This window comes from Anser brachyrhynchus (assembly GCF_964034855.1).
Source record: "Anser brachyrhynchus genome assembly, contig: SCAFFOLD_484, whole genome shotgun sequence".
NCBI classification, from domain to species: Eukaryota; Metazoa; Chordata; class Aves; order Anseriformes; family Anatidae; genus Anser; species Anser brachyrhynchus.
The window spans coordinates 36,353-52,399 of record NW_027663837.1 but is presented as its reverse complement, the minus strand read 5'-3'; the positions used below and the strand labels follow the sequence as shown (position 1 = coordinate 52,399).

The following is a 16,047-nucleotide window of genomic DNA, read 5'->3' as shown; positions in this document are numbered from 1 at the left end:
GGGGGGATCTCTATGAGGCCTGGGGGGCTCTATGGGGCTGGGGGGGGCCCTATGGGTTCTGGTGGGGGTCTCTACGGGGCCAGGGGGCTCTATAGGGCCGGGGGGAGGGGGGGGGGGTCCCTATGGGGCCGGGGGGGGCCGCCCCCTGACCCCGTGCCCCCCCCAGTACCTGAGCTGCCTGACCACGTCGCGCTCCGTCACCGACAAGCTGGCCTTCGACGTGGGGCTGCAGGAGGACGCCGCGGGTACGGGGCCGGGGGGGTCTGGGGGCTCCGCGGGGGTCTGGGGGCTCCACGGGGGGGTTAAGGGGGTCTGGGGGGGGGTTGGGGGCTCTGGGGGGGGTTAAAGGGGTCCCTGGGGGGGTTGGTCTCTCTATTGGGGGGGGGTTAAGGGGGTCTCTGTGGGGTTTGGGGGCTCTATGGGGGGGGGGGGGTTAAGGGGGTCCTCTGTGGGGTTTGGGTGTCCCCAGGCCCTATGGAGACATCGCGGGGGTCCCTATTTGGGGGTTTTGGGGGTCCCTATATCGGGGTTTTGGGGGTGTCTGTGGGGTTTGGCTCCCCCCCAGGCCCTATTTGGGGGTTTTGGGGTCTCTATATGGGGGTTTTGGGGTCCCTATGTGGGGGTTTCGGGGGGGGGGTCCCATGGGGTTTGGCTCCCCCCGGGCCCTATATGGGGGCTGTGGGGTTCCCTATATGGGGGTTTTGGGGTCCCCCAGGCCCTATATGGGGGTTTTGGGGTCCCTATGTGGGGGTTTCGGGGGGGGGGTCCCATGGGGTTTGGCTCCCCCCAGGCCCTATGCGAGAGTTTCGGGGTGCCCGTACTGGGGTGCTGGGGCTCCCTGCTGGGCTCGGCGCCCGCCCCCCAGGCCCTATAGGGTGCGGGTGGGGGTGTCGGCGTGCCCCCCCCCCACGCCCGGTGTGCGCAGGCGAGGCGTGCTGGTGGGACCATGCACCCCGCGTCCAAGCAGCGCTCGGAGGGCGAGAAGGTGCGCGTGGGCGACGACCTCATCCTGGTCAGCGTCTCCTCCGAGCGCTACCTGGTGCGTGTGCAAGGCGTGCGAGGGGCGTGCGAGGGGGCGTGCGAAGGCTGGGGGCGTGCGAAGGCACGCTAGGGGCGTGCAGGGGCCAGTGGCGTGCGAGGGTTGGGGGCGTGCGAGGGGTGTGCAAGGGTCAGTGCAAGGGTTGGGGGCATGCAAGGGGTGTGCAAGGACTGGGGGCGTGCAAGGGGTGTGCAAGGGTCAGTGGGCGTGCGAGGGGCGTGTGAGGGGCGTGCGAGGGCTGGGGGCGTGCGAGGGCACGCTAGGGGTGTGCAGGGGCCAGTGGCATGCGAGGGTTGGGGGCGTGCGAGGGGCGTGCAAGGGTCAGTGCAAGGGCCAGGGGCATGCAAGGGTTGGGGGCATGCAAGGGGTGTGCAAGGGTCAGTGCAAGGGCTGGGGGCGTGCAAGGGTTGGGGGCGTGTGAGGGGCGTGCAAGGGTCAGTGCAAGGGCCAGGGGTGTGCAAGGGGTGGCGGCGTGCAAGGGGTGTGCAAGGGCAGTGCAAGGGCCAGGGGCGTGCAAGGGGTGGGGGCGTGCAAGGGGTGTGCAAAGGCAGTGCAAGGGCCGGTGGCGTGCAAGGGTTGGGGGCGTGCAAGGGTCAGTGGCATGCAAGGGCTGGGGGTGTGCAAGGGGAATGTGAGGGCTGGGGGAGTGCAAGGGGTGTGCGAGGGGCGTGCGAGGGCTGGGGGCGTGCGAGGGCACGCTAGGGGTGTGCAGGGGCCAGTGGCATGCGAGGGTTGGGGGCGTGCGAGGGGTGTGCAAGGGTCAGTGCAAGGGCCGGGGGGCGTGCAAGGGCTGGTGGCGTGCAAGGGGTGTGCAAGGGTCAGTGGCGTGCAAGGGCATGCAAGGGGTGTGCAAGGGGAATGTGAGGGCTGGGGGAGTGCAAGGGGCATGTGAGGGGTGTGCAAGGGCTGGCGGCGTGCAAGGGGTGTGCAAGGGTCAGTGGCGTGCGAGGGTCAGTGGCGTGCAAGGGGCGTGCGAGGGCTGGGGGCGTGCGAGGGCACGTTAGGGGCGTGCAGGGGCCAGTGGCGTGCGAGGGCTGGGGGCGTGCGAGGGGCGTGCAAGAGTCAGTGCAAGGGCCAGGGGCGTGCAAGGGGTGGGGGTGTGCAAGGGGTGTGCAAGGGCCAGGGGCGTGCAAGGGGTGGGGGGTGTGCAAGGGGTGTGCAAGGGTCAGTGGCATGCAAGGGCTGGGGGTGTGCAAGGGGTGTGCAAGGGCCAGGGGTGTGCAAGGGCTGGGGGCGTGCGAGGGGTGTGCAGGGGTCAGTGGCATGCGAGGGGCGTGCGAGGGCTGGGGCCGTGGTGAAAGGGGGGCATGCAAGAGCTGCCGGGGGGGGGGGGTTCCCCCTGCGTGTGGGGTCCTGGGAGGGGGTCTCCTGGGGGGGGGGGGGGGTGTCCCCGGGGGGCTCTCTGGGGGTGTGGGGACCCTGGGAGGGGTCTTCGTGGGGGGGGCTCCTGGGGGGGGGGTCCCCCTGGGGGGGGGGTCTCCCTGTGAATGGGGGGGGTCCCTGTGGGGGGGGTGTCCCTGTGGGGGGGTCTCCTTGTGGGTGGGGGGGGGTCCCCTGGGGGGTCCTTGGGGGGGGGGTCCCCTGGGGGGTCCTTAGGGGGGGGGTCCCCGAGGGGGTCACCCTGGGGGCATCTCCTGGGGGGGTCTCCCTGTAAATTGGGTCTCCCTGGGGGGGGGTCCCTGGGGATTCCCCCTGGGGGGGGTCTCCCCGCTGACGCCCCCCCCCGTGCCCCCCCCCAGCACCTCTCGACAGCCAGCGGGGAGCTGCAGGCGGACGCCTCCTTCATGCAGACGCTGTGGAACATGAACCCCATCTGCTCGGGCTCCGAGGAAGGTGGGCGCGGGCCCAGCACCCTTGGGTGCCCCCCCCCCCGGCCCGAGTGACCCCCCCCCCCACCCCAAATTTATATGTGTGCCCCCCCCCCAGGCTACGTGACGGGCGGCCACGTCCTGCGCCTCTTCCACGGCCACATGGACGAGTGCCTCAGCCCCTCGGCGCCGGAGCCGGGCGGCGAGCTCAGGTTTGGGGGGGGGTCCCCCAATTTTTTTGGGGGTGGGGGTGGGGGGGGTCCCTTGGGACCCTCCCGCCCACCCCACCCCCCCCCGACCCGTCGGTGTCCCCACAGCAGCGTGGTTAATTACGAGGGGGGGGCCGTCTGCACCCACGCGCGCTCCCTGTGGCGCCTGGAGCCGCTGCGCATCAGGTGGGGGGGGGGCCCGTGGCCCCCGTGTCCCCCCCTCCCCGTGTCCCCCCCTGTCCCCTCGGGTCCCCCCCTGCCCCCCTGTGTCCCCCTGTCCCCGGGCTGTGCGCCCCACGTCCCTATCGCACACCCCTGCGTCCCCGCGCCGTGTCCCTGCGGCACGTCCCCGTGTCCCCAGGTTGTGTCCCCGTGTCCCCACAGACCCTGACCCCATGTCCCCGTGTCCCCATTGTCCCCGTGTCCCTTCCCCGTGTCCCCACAGCCCCTGACCCCGTGTCCCCGTGTCCCCCATTGTCCCCGTGTCCCTTCCCCGTGTCCCCACAGCCCCTGACCCCGTGTCCCCGTGTCCCCATTGTCCCCGTGTCCCATCCCCGTGTCCCCACACCCCTGACCCCGTGTCCCCGTGGTCCCCGTGTCCCTTCCCCGTGTCCCCCATTGTCCCCCGTGACCCCGTGTCCCCATTGTCCCCGTGTCCCATTCCCGTGTCCCCACAGCCCCTGACCCCGTGTCCCCGTGTCCCCATTGTCCCCGTGTCCCATTCCCGTGTCCCCACAGCCCCCCGACCCCGTGTCCCCGTGTCCCCATTGTCCCCGTGTCCCTTCCCCGTGTCCCCACAGCCCCTGACCCCGTGTCCCCGTGTCCCCATTGTCCCCGTGTCCCATCCCCGTGTCCCCACAGCCCCTGACCCCGTGTCCCCGTGTCCCCATTGTCCCCGTGTCCCATCCCCGTGTCCCCACACCCCTGACCCCGTGTCCCCGTGGTCCCCGTGTCCCTTCCCCGTGTCCCCATTGTCCCCCTGACCCTGTGTCCCCGTGTCCCCATTGTCCCCGTGTCCCTTCCCCGTGTCCCCATTGTCCCCGTGACCCCGTGTCCCCATTGTCCCCGTGTCCCATTCCCGTGTCCCCACAGCCCCTGACCCCGTGTCCCCGTGTCCCCATTGTCCCCGTGTCCCATTCCCGTGTCCCCACAGCCCCTGACCCCGTGTCCCCGTGTCCCCATTGCCCCCGTGTCCCTTCCCCGTGTCCCCACACCCCCCTGACCCTGTGTCCCCATTGTCCCCGTATCCCTTCTCTGTGTCCCCACGTCCCCCCGTGACCCCCGATGCCCCCATGTCCCCATGACCCCCAATGTCCCCACGTCCCCATGACCCCCGATGTCCCCATGTCCCCCCGTGACCCCCAATGTCCCCATGTCCCCGTGACCCCCTGATGCCCCCACGTCCCCCCCGTGACCCCCAGTGTCCCCCCAGCTGGAGCGGCAGCCACCTGCGCTGGGGCCAGCCGTTCTGCCCCCATGTGTCCCCATGTCCCCGTGACCTCCAATGTCCCCACGTCCCCCTGTGACCCCCGATGTCCCCACGTCCCCCCATGACCCCCAATGTCCCCATGTCCCCATGACCCCCAATGTCCCCATGTCCCCATGACCCCCGATGTCCCCACGTCCCCCCCATGACCCCCAATGTCCCCATGTCCCCATGACCCCCAGTGTCCCCCCTGTCCCCCCCAGCTGGAGCGGCAGCCACCTGCGCTGGGGCCAGCCGTTCCGCGTGCGCCACGTCACCACGGGGCGCTACCTGGCGCTGACGGAGGAGCGCGGCCTGGCCGTGGTGGAGGCGGCCGCCGCCAGCACCCGCGCCTCCGCCTTCTGCTTCCGCGCCTCCAAGGTGCGAAGGGCGCTGGGGGGGGGTCCCCTCCTGGGGGGGGGGTCCCGTCCTGGGGGGTGCCATCCCCGGGGGTGCCATCTTGGGGCGGTCACGGTCCTGGTGCCATTCTGGTCTCCGTCGTGGTCCCGTCCCCATCCTGTCCTGGTCCTGGTCCTCAACCCCATTCCCATCCCAGTACCCTTTAGGTCCCCATCCAGCTCCCGTCCCCATCCAGGTCCTGTCCCGGTCCCCATCGTGGATCTGGTCCTGTCCTGGTCCTCAGCCCCATCCTGGCCCCTTTTGGGTCCCCATCCCCATCAGGTCCCCATCGTGGATCTGTCCCTGTCCTGGCCCTCAGCCCCATACCAGTCCCCATCCTGGTCCCCATCCCGGTCCCGTCCCAGTCCCCTGCAGGTCCCCATACAGCTCCCAGCACGGGTCCCAGTGGGGTCCCCATCCCCAAACCAGGTCCCCGATGGGGTCGCTGTCCCCATATAGCTCCCCACAGGGGTCCCAATGGGGTCCCTGGTCCTATATGTCCCTGTCCCCTAACCTGCAGGTCCCCATGGGGTCCCTGTCCCTATAAAGCTCCCCCCCGCGGGTCCCATTGGGGGCCCCCCCTCCCCACGTGGATCCCCACTGGGGGTCCCCCCTCCCCACGTGGATCCCCACTGGGATCCCCCCTCCCCACACAGGTCCCCACTGGGGGTCCCCCCTCCCCACACAGGTCCCCACTGGGGTCCCCCCTCCCCACACAGGACCCAATGGGGTCTACCCCCCTGTGGGTCCCTATGGGGTCCCCCCTCCCCATTTGGATCCCATTGGGCTCCCCCCCCCATGGGGTCCCTGTCCCTATACACCCCCCCCCCCCCCTCCATGGGTCCCGTTGGGGTGCCCCCTCCCCCTGCGGGTCCCTTTGGGGTTCCCCCCCCCATGGGGTCCCTGCACCCTGACACCCCCCCCCCCCCGCAGGAGAAGCTGGAGGCGGCGGCCAAGCGGGACGTGGGCCCCCCCGAGATCAAGTACGGGGAGTCGCTGTGCTTCGTGCAGCACGCCGCCTCGGGGCTCTGGCTCACCTACGCCGCCGCCGACACCAAGGCGATGCGCCTCGGGCTGCTCAAGAGGAAGGTGGGGGCCGGGGGGGGCGCTGGGGCATCGCTGGGGGGGATTTTGGGGGGCTCTGGGGGGCTTTGGGCGGGATTCGGGGCCTCACTGGGGGGCTTTGGGGGGATTTGGGGGGGTCTCGGGGGGGCTTGGGGCATTGCTGGGCGGCTTTGGGGGAGTTGGGGGGGTCTCTGGGGGGTTTTGGGGGGGATTTTGGGGGGGTCTCTGGGGGGCTTGGGGCATTGCTGGGCGGCTTTGGGGGAGTTGGGGGTCTCTGGGGGGTTTTGGGGGTCTCTGGGGGGCTTTGGGGGGGATTTTGGGGGGCTCTGGGGGGTTTTGGGCAGGATTCGGGGCCTCACTGGGGGCTTTGGGTGGGATTTGGGGGGTCTCTGGGGGGCTTTGGGGGGATTTTGGGGGGTCTCTGGGGGGCTTGGGGGGGATTTTGGGGGGCTCTGGGGGGCTTTGGGCAGGATTCAGGGCCTCACTGGGGGGCTTTGGGGGGGATTTGGGGGGGTCTCGGGGGGGCTTGGGGCATTGCTGGGCGGCTTTGGGGGAGTTGGGGGGGTCTCTGGGGGGTTTTGGGGGGTCTCTGGGGGGCTTGGGGGGGATTTTGGGGGGCTCTGGGGGGCTTTGGGCGGGATTTGGGGCATCACTGGGGGGCTTTGGGGGGGATTTGGGGAGTCTCTGGGGGGCTTTGGGGGGGGTCTCTGGGGGTTTTGGGGGGGTCTCTGGGGGGCTTGGGGCATTGCTGGGTGGCTTTGGGGGAGTTGGGGGGGTCTCTGGGGGGTTTTGGGGGGTCTCTGGGGGGCTTTGGGCGGGATTTGGGGGGCCTCTGGGGGGCTTTGGGGGAGTTGGGGGGGTCTCTGAGGAGCTTGGGGGGGGCTTTGGAGGGGTCTCTGGGGGGTTTTGGGAGGTCTCTGGGGGCTGGGGGGGGCAGGGTACTCTTGGGAGGGGGTCTTGGGGGGACTTCGGAGCATTGCTGGGGGGCTCTGGGGGGTCTCTGGGGGGCTTTGGGGGGGTCTCTGGGGGGTTTTGGGGGGTCTCTGGGGGGCTGGGGGGGCAGGGTACTCTTGGGAGGGGGTCTTGGGGGGACTTCGGAGCATTGCTGGGGGGCTCTGGGGGGTCTCTGGGGGATCTTTGGGGGGTCTCTGGGGGGCTTTGGGGGGGGGTCTCTGGGGGGTTTTGGGGGGTCTCTAGGGGTCTGGGGGGCTTTGGGACATCATCGGGGGGGCTTTGGGGGGGTCTCACTGGGGGACCGGGGCGGATTTGGGGCATCGCTGGGGGTTTCTGGGGGGTGTCTCTGGGGGTCCGGGGGTGGGCTTTGGGGGTGTCCGGGGGTCCCACTGACCCCCCCCCTTCCCCCCCCGCCCAGGCCATCCTGCACCAGGAGGGGCACATGGACGACGCGCTGTCCCTGTCCCGCTCCCAGCGCCAGGAGTCGCAGGCGGCCCGCATGATCTACAGCACGGCCGGGCTCTACGGGGTCTTCATCCGGTGGGCGCCGGGGGGGGGTCTGGGGGGGGAAAGGGGCGAGATTTGGGGGAAAAGGGGCCAAACCTGGGGGGGGAATGGGGCGAGATACGGGGGAAAAGGGGCGAGATTTGGGGGTCGAAAGGGATGCAATTCGGGGTCAGGAGGGGCTGGGGGATTGGGGGGGGGGGTAAAATTTGGGGAGGGATGGGGCAGGGTGTGGGGGGAAAAGGGGCGAGATTTGGGGGAAAAGGGGCCAAATCTGGGGGGGGGAATGGGGCGAGATACGGGGGAAAAGGGGCAAGATTTGGGGAGAGGAGGGGTGAGATTTGGGGTCAGAAGGGGCTGCAGGATTTGGGGTCAGAAGGGGCGAGATTTGGGGACAGACGGTGAAATTTGGGGTCAGGAGGGGCGAGATTTGGGGTCAGGAGGGGCGGCAGGATTTGGGGTAAGACAGCAGGATTTGGGGACCAGGGGCTGCAGGATTTGGGGTCAGGAGGGGCTGTAGGATATAGGGTCAGAAGAGACAAAATTTGGGGTAGGAGAGGCGCAATGGGTTTTTTTTCCTGTGTCTGACCCCCCGTGTGTGCCCCCCCCCAGGGGCCTGGACAGCCTGAGCGGGAAGGGCCGGGGGGGGGCCCCGGGGGCGCTGCCGATCGGGGCGGTGATCCTGAGCCTGCGGGACCTCATCGGGTACTTCGAGCACCCCCCGGCCGAGCTGCGGCACGAGGAGCGCCAGAGCCGCCTGCGCGCCCTGCGCAGCCGCCAGAACCTCTTCCAGGAGGAGGTGGGGGCGCGGGGGGTCCCTGGGGGGGCTTTGGGGGGTTCCTGGGGGGCTTTGGGGGTGTTTGGGGGGCACAGGGGGCTTTGGGGGGGGCTTTGGGGGGTTCCTGAGGGGCTTTGGTGGTGTTTGGGGGGCTTTGGGGGGTCCCTGGGGGGCTTTGGGGGTGTTTGGGGGGCACAGGGGGCTTTGGGGGGGGCTTTGGGGGGTTCCTGAGGGGCTTTGGTGGTGTTTGGGGGGCTTTGGGGGGTCCCTGGGGGGCTTTGGGGGTGTTTGGGGGGCACAGGGGGCTTTGGGGGGGGCTTTGGGGGGTTCCTGAGGGGCTTTGGTGGTGTTTGGGGGGCTTTGGGGGGTCCCTGGGGGGCTTTGGGGGTGTTTGGGGGGCACAGGGGGCTTTGGGGGGGGCTTTGGGGGGTTCCTGAGGGGCTTTGGTGGTGTTTGGGGGGCTTTGGGGGGTCCCTGGGGGGCTTTGGGGGTGTTTGGGGGGCACAGGGGGCTTTGGGGGGGGCTTTGGGGGGTTCCTGAGGGGCTTTGGTGGTGTTTGGGGGGCTTTGGGGGGTCCCTGGGGGGCTTTGGGGGTGTTTGGGGGGCACAGGGGGCTTTGGGGGGGGCTTTGGGGGGTTCCTGAGGGGCTTTGGTGGTGTTTGGGGGGCTTTGGGGGGTCCCTGGGGGGCTTTGGGGGTGTTTGGGGGGCACAGGGGGCTTTGGGGGGGGCTTTGGGGGGTTCCTGAGGGGCTTTGGTGGTGTTTGGGGGGCTTTGGGGGGTCCCTGGGGGGCTTTGGGGGTGTTTGGGGGGCACAGGGGGCTTTGGGGGGGGGGGCTTTGGGGGTTCCTGGGGGGCTTTTTGGGGTCCCTGGTGGGCTTCTGGGGGGCTTTGGGGGGTCCCTGGGGGGCTTTGGGGGTGTCTGGGGGGTACAGGGGGCTTTGGGGGGGGGCTTTGAGGGGTCCCTGGGGGGCTTTGGGGGTGTGTGGGGGGCACAGGAGGCTTTGGGGGGGGGCTTTTTGGGGTCCCTGGGGGGGCTTCTGGGGGGCTTTGGGGGGTCCCTGGGGGGCTTTGGGGGGTCCCTGGGGGGCTTTGGGGGGTTCCTGGGGGGCTTTTAGGGGTTCCTGGGGGGCTTCGGGGGGTGGCTGAGGAGCTTTTTGGGGGTCCCTGGGGAGCTTTTGGGGGTCCCTGGGGGGCTTTGGGGGGGGGGGGGGCTTCGGGGTGCCTTGGTGGCTTTCTGGGGGCTTTGGGGGCTGTTGGGGGTCCCTGGGGGGGGGCTTTTGGGGTGCTTGCGGGGTCGTGGGGACGCTGATAGGGGTGCAGGGTTATAGGGGATGCTCGTGGGGATGTGGGGATGCTTGTAGGGCCGGGGGACACTGGCACGGCCATGGGGGTGTTGTAGGGCCGGGGGGATGCTCATGGGGATGCTTATGGGGCTGGGGGGGTGTAGGGTTATAGGGGATGCTCGTGGGGATGCTCGTAGGGCCGGGGGACACTGGCACGGCCGTGGGGGTGCTGTAGGGCCGGGGGACACTGGCACGGCCGTGGGGTGCTGTAGGGCCGGGGGGCTGCTCACGGGGCCGCTCGCAGGGCATGATCCGGCTGGTGCTGACGTGCATCGACCGGCTGAGCGAGTACAGCACGGCCGCGCACTTCGCCGAGCTGGCCGGGGACGAGGCCGCGGCCTCCTGGAAGGAGATCGTCAACCTGCTCTACGAGCTGCTGGGTGGGCGGCGGGGGGCGGGGGGGGGGGGGGTATTGGGGGGCAGGGGGGGCGTGGGGGGGGGGTGGGAGGTGGGGGTGGGGGGTCGTGGAGGGGTGTGGGGGGGATGTGGGGGGGTATTGGGGGGCGTGGGGGGGTATGGGGGGTGTGGGAGGTGGGGGTGGGGGGTCGTGGGGGGATGTGGGGGGGGTATGGGGGGGGTGTGTGAGGGTATGGGGGGGTCGTGGAGGGGGTGGGGGGGTCGTGGAGGGGTGTGTGGGGGGATCTGGGGGGTATTGGGGGGGGTGGGGGGGGTATGGGGGGTGTGGGGGCTGTGGGAGGTGGGGGTGGGGGGTCGTGGGAGGATATGGGGGGGGATGTGGGGGGGTATTGGGGGGCAGGGGGGGCGTGGGGGGGTGGGAGGTGGGGGTGGGGGGTCGTGGAGGGGTGTGGGGGGGATCTGGGGGGGGTATTGGGGGGGGATCTGGGGGGTATTGGGGGGCGGGGGGGGGGTATGGGGGGTGTGGGGGGTGTGGGAGGTGGGGGTGGGGGGTCGTGGGAGGATATGGGGGGGGATGTGGGGGGGTATTGGGGGGCAGGGGGGGCGTGGGGGGGTGGGAGGTGGGGGTGGGGGGTCGTGGAGGGGTGTGGGGGGGATCTGGGGGGTATTGGGGGGCGTGGGGGGGTATGGGGGGCGTGGGAGGTGGGGGTGGGGGGTCGTGGGGGGATGTGGGGGGGGTATGGGGGGTGTGTGTGGGGGTATGGGGGGGTCGTGGAGGGGGTGGGGGGGTCGTGGAGGGGTGTGGGGGGGGATGTGGGGGGGTATTGGGGGGCGTGGGGGGTGTGGGAGGTGGGGGTGGGGGGTCGTGGGGGGATGTGGGGAGGTATGGGGGGTGTGTGTGGGGGTATGGGGGGGTCGTAGGGGGGGTGGGGGGGTCGTGGACGGGTGCGGGGGGGGATGTGGGGGGGTATTGGGGGGCGTGGGGGGCGTGGGGGGTGGTGGGAGGTGTGGGTGGGGGGTCGTGGGGGGATGTGGGGGAGGTATGGGGGGTGTGTGGGGGGGTATGGGGGGGGTCGTGGGGGGGTGTGGGGGGGTATTGGGGGGTGTGGGTGAGGATATGGGGGGGGTCATGGGGGGCACCTGGGGGGGTATGAGGGGTGTGGGGGGAGGGTATAACAGGGGGGGTATGGGGGGGGTATTGGGGGGTTATGGGGGGGGGGTTATGGAGGGGGTAGGGGTGGTAAGGGCGGGGTCGTGGGGGGGGGTCCATGGAGGATATGGGGGTCGTGGGGGGCACCTGGGGGGGTATGAAGGGGGGTTGTAGGGGATGTGGGGGGGGGGGATCTTGGGGGGGGTCATGGGGGATATGGGGGTTGTGGGGGGGGTATGGGGGGGTCATGGGGGGCACCTGGGGGTTGCAGGGGGGCAGCGTGGGGTGCCCCGGGGGGGGCTCTGACCCTTGTTCCCCCCCCCAGCCTCGCTGATCCGGGGGAACCGCTCCAACTGCGCCCTGTTCTCCACCAACCTGGACTGGCTGGTCAGCAAGCTGGACCGCCTCGAGGCCTCCTCGGGTGCGTGGGACCCCCCCGGTACAGGGCCGGGACCCCCCAAGGGGCTGGGACCCCCCCAAAAGGGGCCGTGGACCCCCCATAGGGCCAGGGACCCCCTTATAGGGCCAGGGACCCCCTTATAGGGCCAGGGACCCTTGCATGGGGGTGGAGATCAATGGGGTTGAGGGGCCCTCCCTGTGGGGCTGGGGACCCCCGTGTGGGGCTGGGGGCCTCCCTATGGGGTCGGGGGCCCCCGTTTGGGGCCGGGCACCTCCTTACGGGGCCGGGACCCCCCCCCCCGTGCGGGGCTGAGGACTCCCCGGGGGCCCCGCAGGCATCCTGGAGGTGCTGTACTGCGTGCTGATCGAGAGCCCCGAGGTGCTCAACATCATCCAGGAGAACCACATCAAGTCCATCATCTCCCTGCTCGACAAGCACGGCCGCAACCACAAGGTCGGGCACGCGCGCGTGCAAGCCCCGCCCTCCCCCCTACCCCCCCCACCATGCGTGTGCAAGGCCACGCGTGTGCACGGAGGCCACACGGAGGCCACACGTGTGCATGGAGGCCACACGCGTGTGCACAGAGGCCACGTGTGTGCAAGGAGGCCACACGCGTGCATGGAGGCCACGCTTGTGCACGGAGGCCACATGTGTACACAGAGGCCACACACGTGCACGGAGGCCACGCGTGTGCACAGAGGCCACACGGAGGCCACGCGCATGCACGGAGGCCACGCGCATGCATGGAGGCCACGCGCGTGCACGGAGGTCACGCGTGTGCACAGAGGTCACGCGCGTGCACGGAGGCCACGCATGTGCACGGAGGCCACGCGTGTGCACGGAGGCCACGCTTGTGCACGGAGGCCACGCTTGTGCACGGAGGCCACGCGCATGCACGGAGGCCACACGCGTGCACGCAAGGTCGCGCTCATGCAAGGTCACATGCGTGCGCGCGCGAGATTACACGCGATCGTGCAAGGTCACCCGCGACTGTGCGCGGTCACACGCGTGTGCAAACCCCCCCCCCGGCAGGTGCTGGACGTGCTGTGCTCGCTGTGCGTGTGCAACGCGGTGGCCGTGCGCTCCAACCAGAACCTCATCACCGAGAACCTGCTGCCCCGGCGCGACCTGCTGCTGCAGACCGGGCTGGTCAACTACGTCACCAGGTGGGGGGGGCCGGGGGGGTCTTTGGGGGGTCCTGGAGGGGGTCTTGGGGGGTCCTGGGGGGTCCTGGAGGGGGTCTTAGGGGGGTTTGCAGGGTCCTGGGGAGGTTCTTAGGGGTCCTGGGGGTCCTGGAGGGGGCATGGGGGGTCCTGGGGGACTTCTGGGGGGTCTTGGGGGGTCCTGGAGGGGGTCTTGGGGGGGTTTGGGGGGTCCTGGGGAGGTTCTTAGGGGTCCTGGGGGTCCTGGAGGGGGCATGGGGGGTCCTGGGGGACTTCTGGGGAGTCTTGGGGGGTCCTGGAGGGGGTCTTGGGGGGGTTTGGGGGGTCCTGGGGAGGTTCTTAGGGGTCCTGGGGGTCCTGGAGGGGGCATGGGGGAGTTTTGGGGGGGGGGGGTCGGAGGGTCTTAGAGGGGTTCCTGGGGGTTCTAAGGGGGTCTTGGGGGTCCTGAGTGGGTTCCCTGGGGGTCCTGGGGGTTCTAAGGGGGTCTTGGGGGTCCTGAGTGGGTTCCCTGGGGGTCCTGGGGGTTCTAGAGGGGGTCTTGGGGGGGGGTTGGGGTGTCCTGGAGGGGGCTTGGGGGAGTTCTGGGGGGTCCAGGGGGTGTCCTAGGGGTTCCGGGAGGTTTGGAGGGTTCCTGGGGGTCCTGGAGGGGTTCTGGGGGGTCCTGGGGGGGGGGGGTGTTCATGGGGCCTTGGGAGGGTTCTGGGGGCTTTGGGGGGGTCTTGGGGGTCTTGGAGAAGTCCTGGGACATCCTGGAGCATCTCGGGGTGTTCCTGGGGGGGGTCACGGGGGGGTCTTGGGGCTGTTCCCGGGGGTCTCAGGGCGTTCCCGGGGGTCTTGGGGGAGTCCAGGGGCACCCTGAGGGACTCCGGGTGGTCTTGGGGTGTTCCTGAGGAGCTCGGAGGGGGGCCCTTGGGGTGCTCCTGGGGGTCTCGGGGTGCCGCTGGGGGTCTCAGGGTGCCCCCCCCCCCCCCGCGCTCACCCCCTCCCCGCAGCGTGCGCCCCAACATCTTCCTGGGCACGCACGAGGGCTCGACGCAGTACCCGCGCTGGTACTTCGAGGTGCTGGTGGAGCACGTGCAGCCCTTCGCCACGGCCCGGGCCACCCACCTGCGCGTCGGCTGGGCCATGGCCGAGGGCTACAGCCCCTACCCGGGGGGCGGCGAGGGCTGGGGGGGCAACGGCGCCGGCGACGACCTCTACTCCTTCGCCTTCGACGGCCTCCACCTCTGGGCAGGTACCTGGCCTCCTCCTCCTCCTCCATCCTCATCGTCATCCCTGTTGCCCTCGTCTTCAGCCTCTGTCCTTGTCCTCCTTCGTCCTTGCCTTCCTCCTCCTCCGTCCTTGTTTTCCTCCTCTACTCTCGTTCTCCATCCTCGTTGTCCACCATCCTCATCGTCTTTGTCCTCCATCCTTATCTTCATCCTCCATCCTCATCCTCCATCCTCATCTTCCTCCTCCATCCTTATCTTCCTTCTCTGTCCTCCGTCCTCGTCTTTCTCCTTTGTCCTCCATCCTCCTCCATGCTCTACCTCCATCCTCGTCCTCCTCCGTCTTCGTCCTCTGTCCTCCATCCTCCTTCTCCATCCTCCGTCTTCCTCATCCTCCTCCTCCGTCCTCCATCTTCGCCTCCATCCTCCTCATCTTCATCCTCCGTCCACCTTGTCTTCATCCTCTGTCCTCCGTCCTTCTCATCCTTTGCTGTCCTCTGTCCTCCGTCCTCCTCCGTCTTCGTCCTCCGTCCTCCGTCCTCCTCCACTTTGTCCTCCTCCGTCCTCCTCTTTTGTCCTCCATCCTCCATCTTCCTTGTCCTTGCCTCCATCCTCCTCATCTTCGCCCTCTGTTGTCCTGTCCTCCGTCCACCTTGTCTTCATCCTCTGTCCTCCATCCTCCTCCTCCGTGCTCTACCTCTGTCCTCCGTCTTCGTCCTCTGTCCTCCATCCTCCTTCGCATTGTCCTCCATCGTCTTCCTATTTGTCCTCCATCCTCCGTCCTCCTCCGTCTTCATCCTCTGTCCTCCGTCCTCCTCCACTTTGTCCTCCTCCGTCCTCCTCTTTTGTCCTCCATCCTCCATCTTCCTTGTCCTCGCCTCCATCCTCCTCATCTTCATCCTCCGTCCGCCTTGTCTTCATCCTCTGTCCTCCGTCCTCCTCCTCCGTGCTCTACCTCTGTCCTCCTCCGTCTTCATCCTCCGTCCTCCATCCTCCTTCGCATTGTCCTCCATCATCCTCCTCCTCCATCCTCCTCCTTCGTCCTCGTCTTCCTCCTCGTCCTCCTCCTCCTTTGTCCCCCGTATTTTTTCTTCACCCTCCCCTTTTCCCTCGCCCCCCCCCTCACCTTTCTGCCCTCCCCCCCCCCAGGCGGGGTGGCGCGCGCGGTGGCGTCCCCGCAGCAGCACGCGCTGGCGGCGGGGGACGTGGTGAGCTGCTGCCTGGACCTGGGGGTGCCCAGCATCTCCTTCCGCCTCAATGGCTGCCCCGTGCAGGGCATGTTCGAGAACTTCAACCTCGACGCCCTCTTCTTCCCCGTCGTCAGCTTCTCCGCCGGCGTCAAGTGAGGGGCCGGGATGGTGGGGGGGCTGCTGGGGGGCAGTGGGGGTGATGTGGGGCTGGGGGGGGGGGGCTGGGGCTGGGGTGTTGGGGGTGCTGTGGGGCTGGGGGTGGTACATGGGGGTGATGTGGGGCTGGGGGTGCTGCGTTGGGGTGATGTGGGGCTGGGGATGATGCGTGGGGGCTGCTATGGGGCCAGGGATGCTTTATAAGGGCTGCTATGGGGCTGGGGATGCCTCGTGGGGGCTGCTATGGGGCTAAGGATGCGTAGGGGCTGCTATGGGGCTGCTGTGGGGCTGGGGGTGCTGCATAGGGGCTGCTGTGGGGCTGGGGGTGCTGCATGGGGGTGGTGTGGGGCTGGGGATGGTGCATGGGGGCTGCTATGGGGCCGCTGTGGGGCTGGGGATGCTGCATAGGGGCTGCTATGGGGCCGCTGTGTCGCTGGGGATGCTTTATAAGGGATGCTATGGGGCTGGGGGTGGTGCATGGGGGTGATGTGGGGCTGGGGATGGTGCATGGGGGCTGCTATGGGGCTGCTGTGGGGCTGGGGGTGCTGCATAGGGGATGCTATGGGGCTGGGGGTGCTGTGTGGGGGTGATGTGGGGCTGAGGATGAGGCATGGGGGCTGCTATGGGGCCAGGGATGCTTTATAAGGGCTGCTATGGGGCTGGGGATGCCTCGTGGGGGCTGCTATGGGGCTAAGGATGCATAGGGGATGCTATGGGGCTGCTGTGGGGCTGGGGGTGCTGCATAGGGGATGCTATGGGGCTAAGGATGCGTAGGGGATGCTATGGGGCAGCTATGGGGCTGGGGATGCTGTATAGGGGCTGCTGTGGGGCTAAGGATGCGTAGGGGATGCTATGGGG

General features: G+C 69.5%; 1 protein-coding gene across 1 annotated transcript in view; it reads left to right on the top strand.

Annotated features, from left to right (window-relative positions):
- Positions 1-166: 166 nt before the first annotated feature.
- Positions 167-16,047, top strand: part of LOC308186760 (ryanodine receptor 1-like) — a gene marked incomplete at both ends in the record, with an annotated part of 52,230 nt that continues 36,349 nt past the window's right edge. Inside the window, 16 exon segments of the mRNA XM_080608933.1 lie at positions 167-245; positions 926-942; positions 944-1,039; positions 2,779-2,872; positions 2,966-3,059; positions 3,165-3,242; positions 4,746-4,902; positions 5,854-6,009; positions 7,358-7,479; positions 8,056-8,242; positions 9,810-9,945; positions 11,398-11,493; positions 11,807-11,925; positions 12,505-12,638; positions 13,628-13,869; positions 14,993-15,185. Coding sequence (XP_080465059.1) covers positions 167-245; positions 926-942; positions 944-1,039; positions 2,779-2,872; positions 2,966-3,059; positions 3,165-3,242; positions 4,746-4,902; positions 5,854-6,009; positions 7,358-7,479; positions 8,056-8,242; positions 9,810-9,945; positions 11,398-11,493; positions 11,807-11,925; positions 12,505-12,638; positions 13,628-13,869; positions 14,993-15,185 — 2,000 coding nt within the window.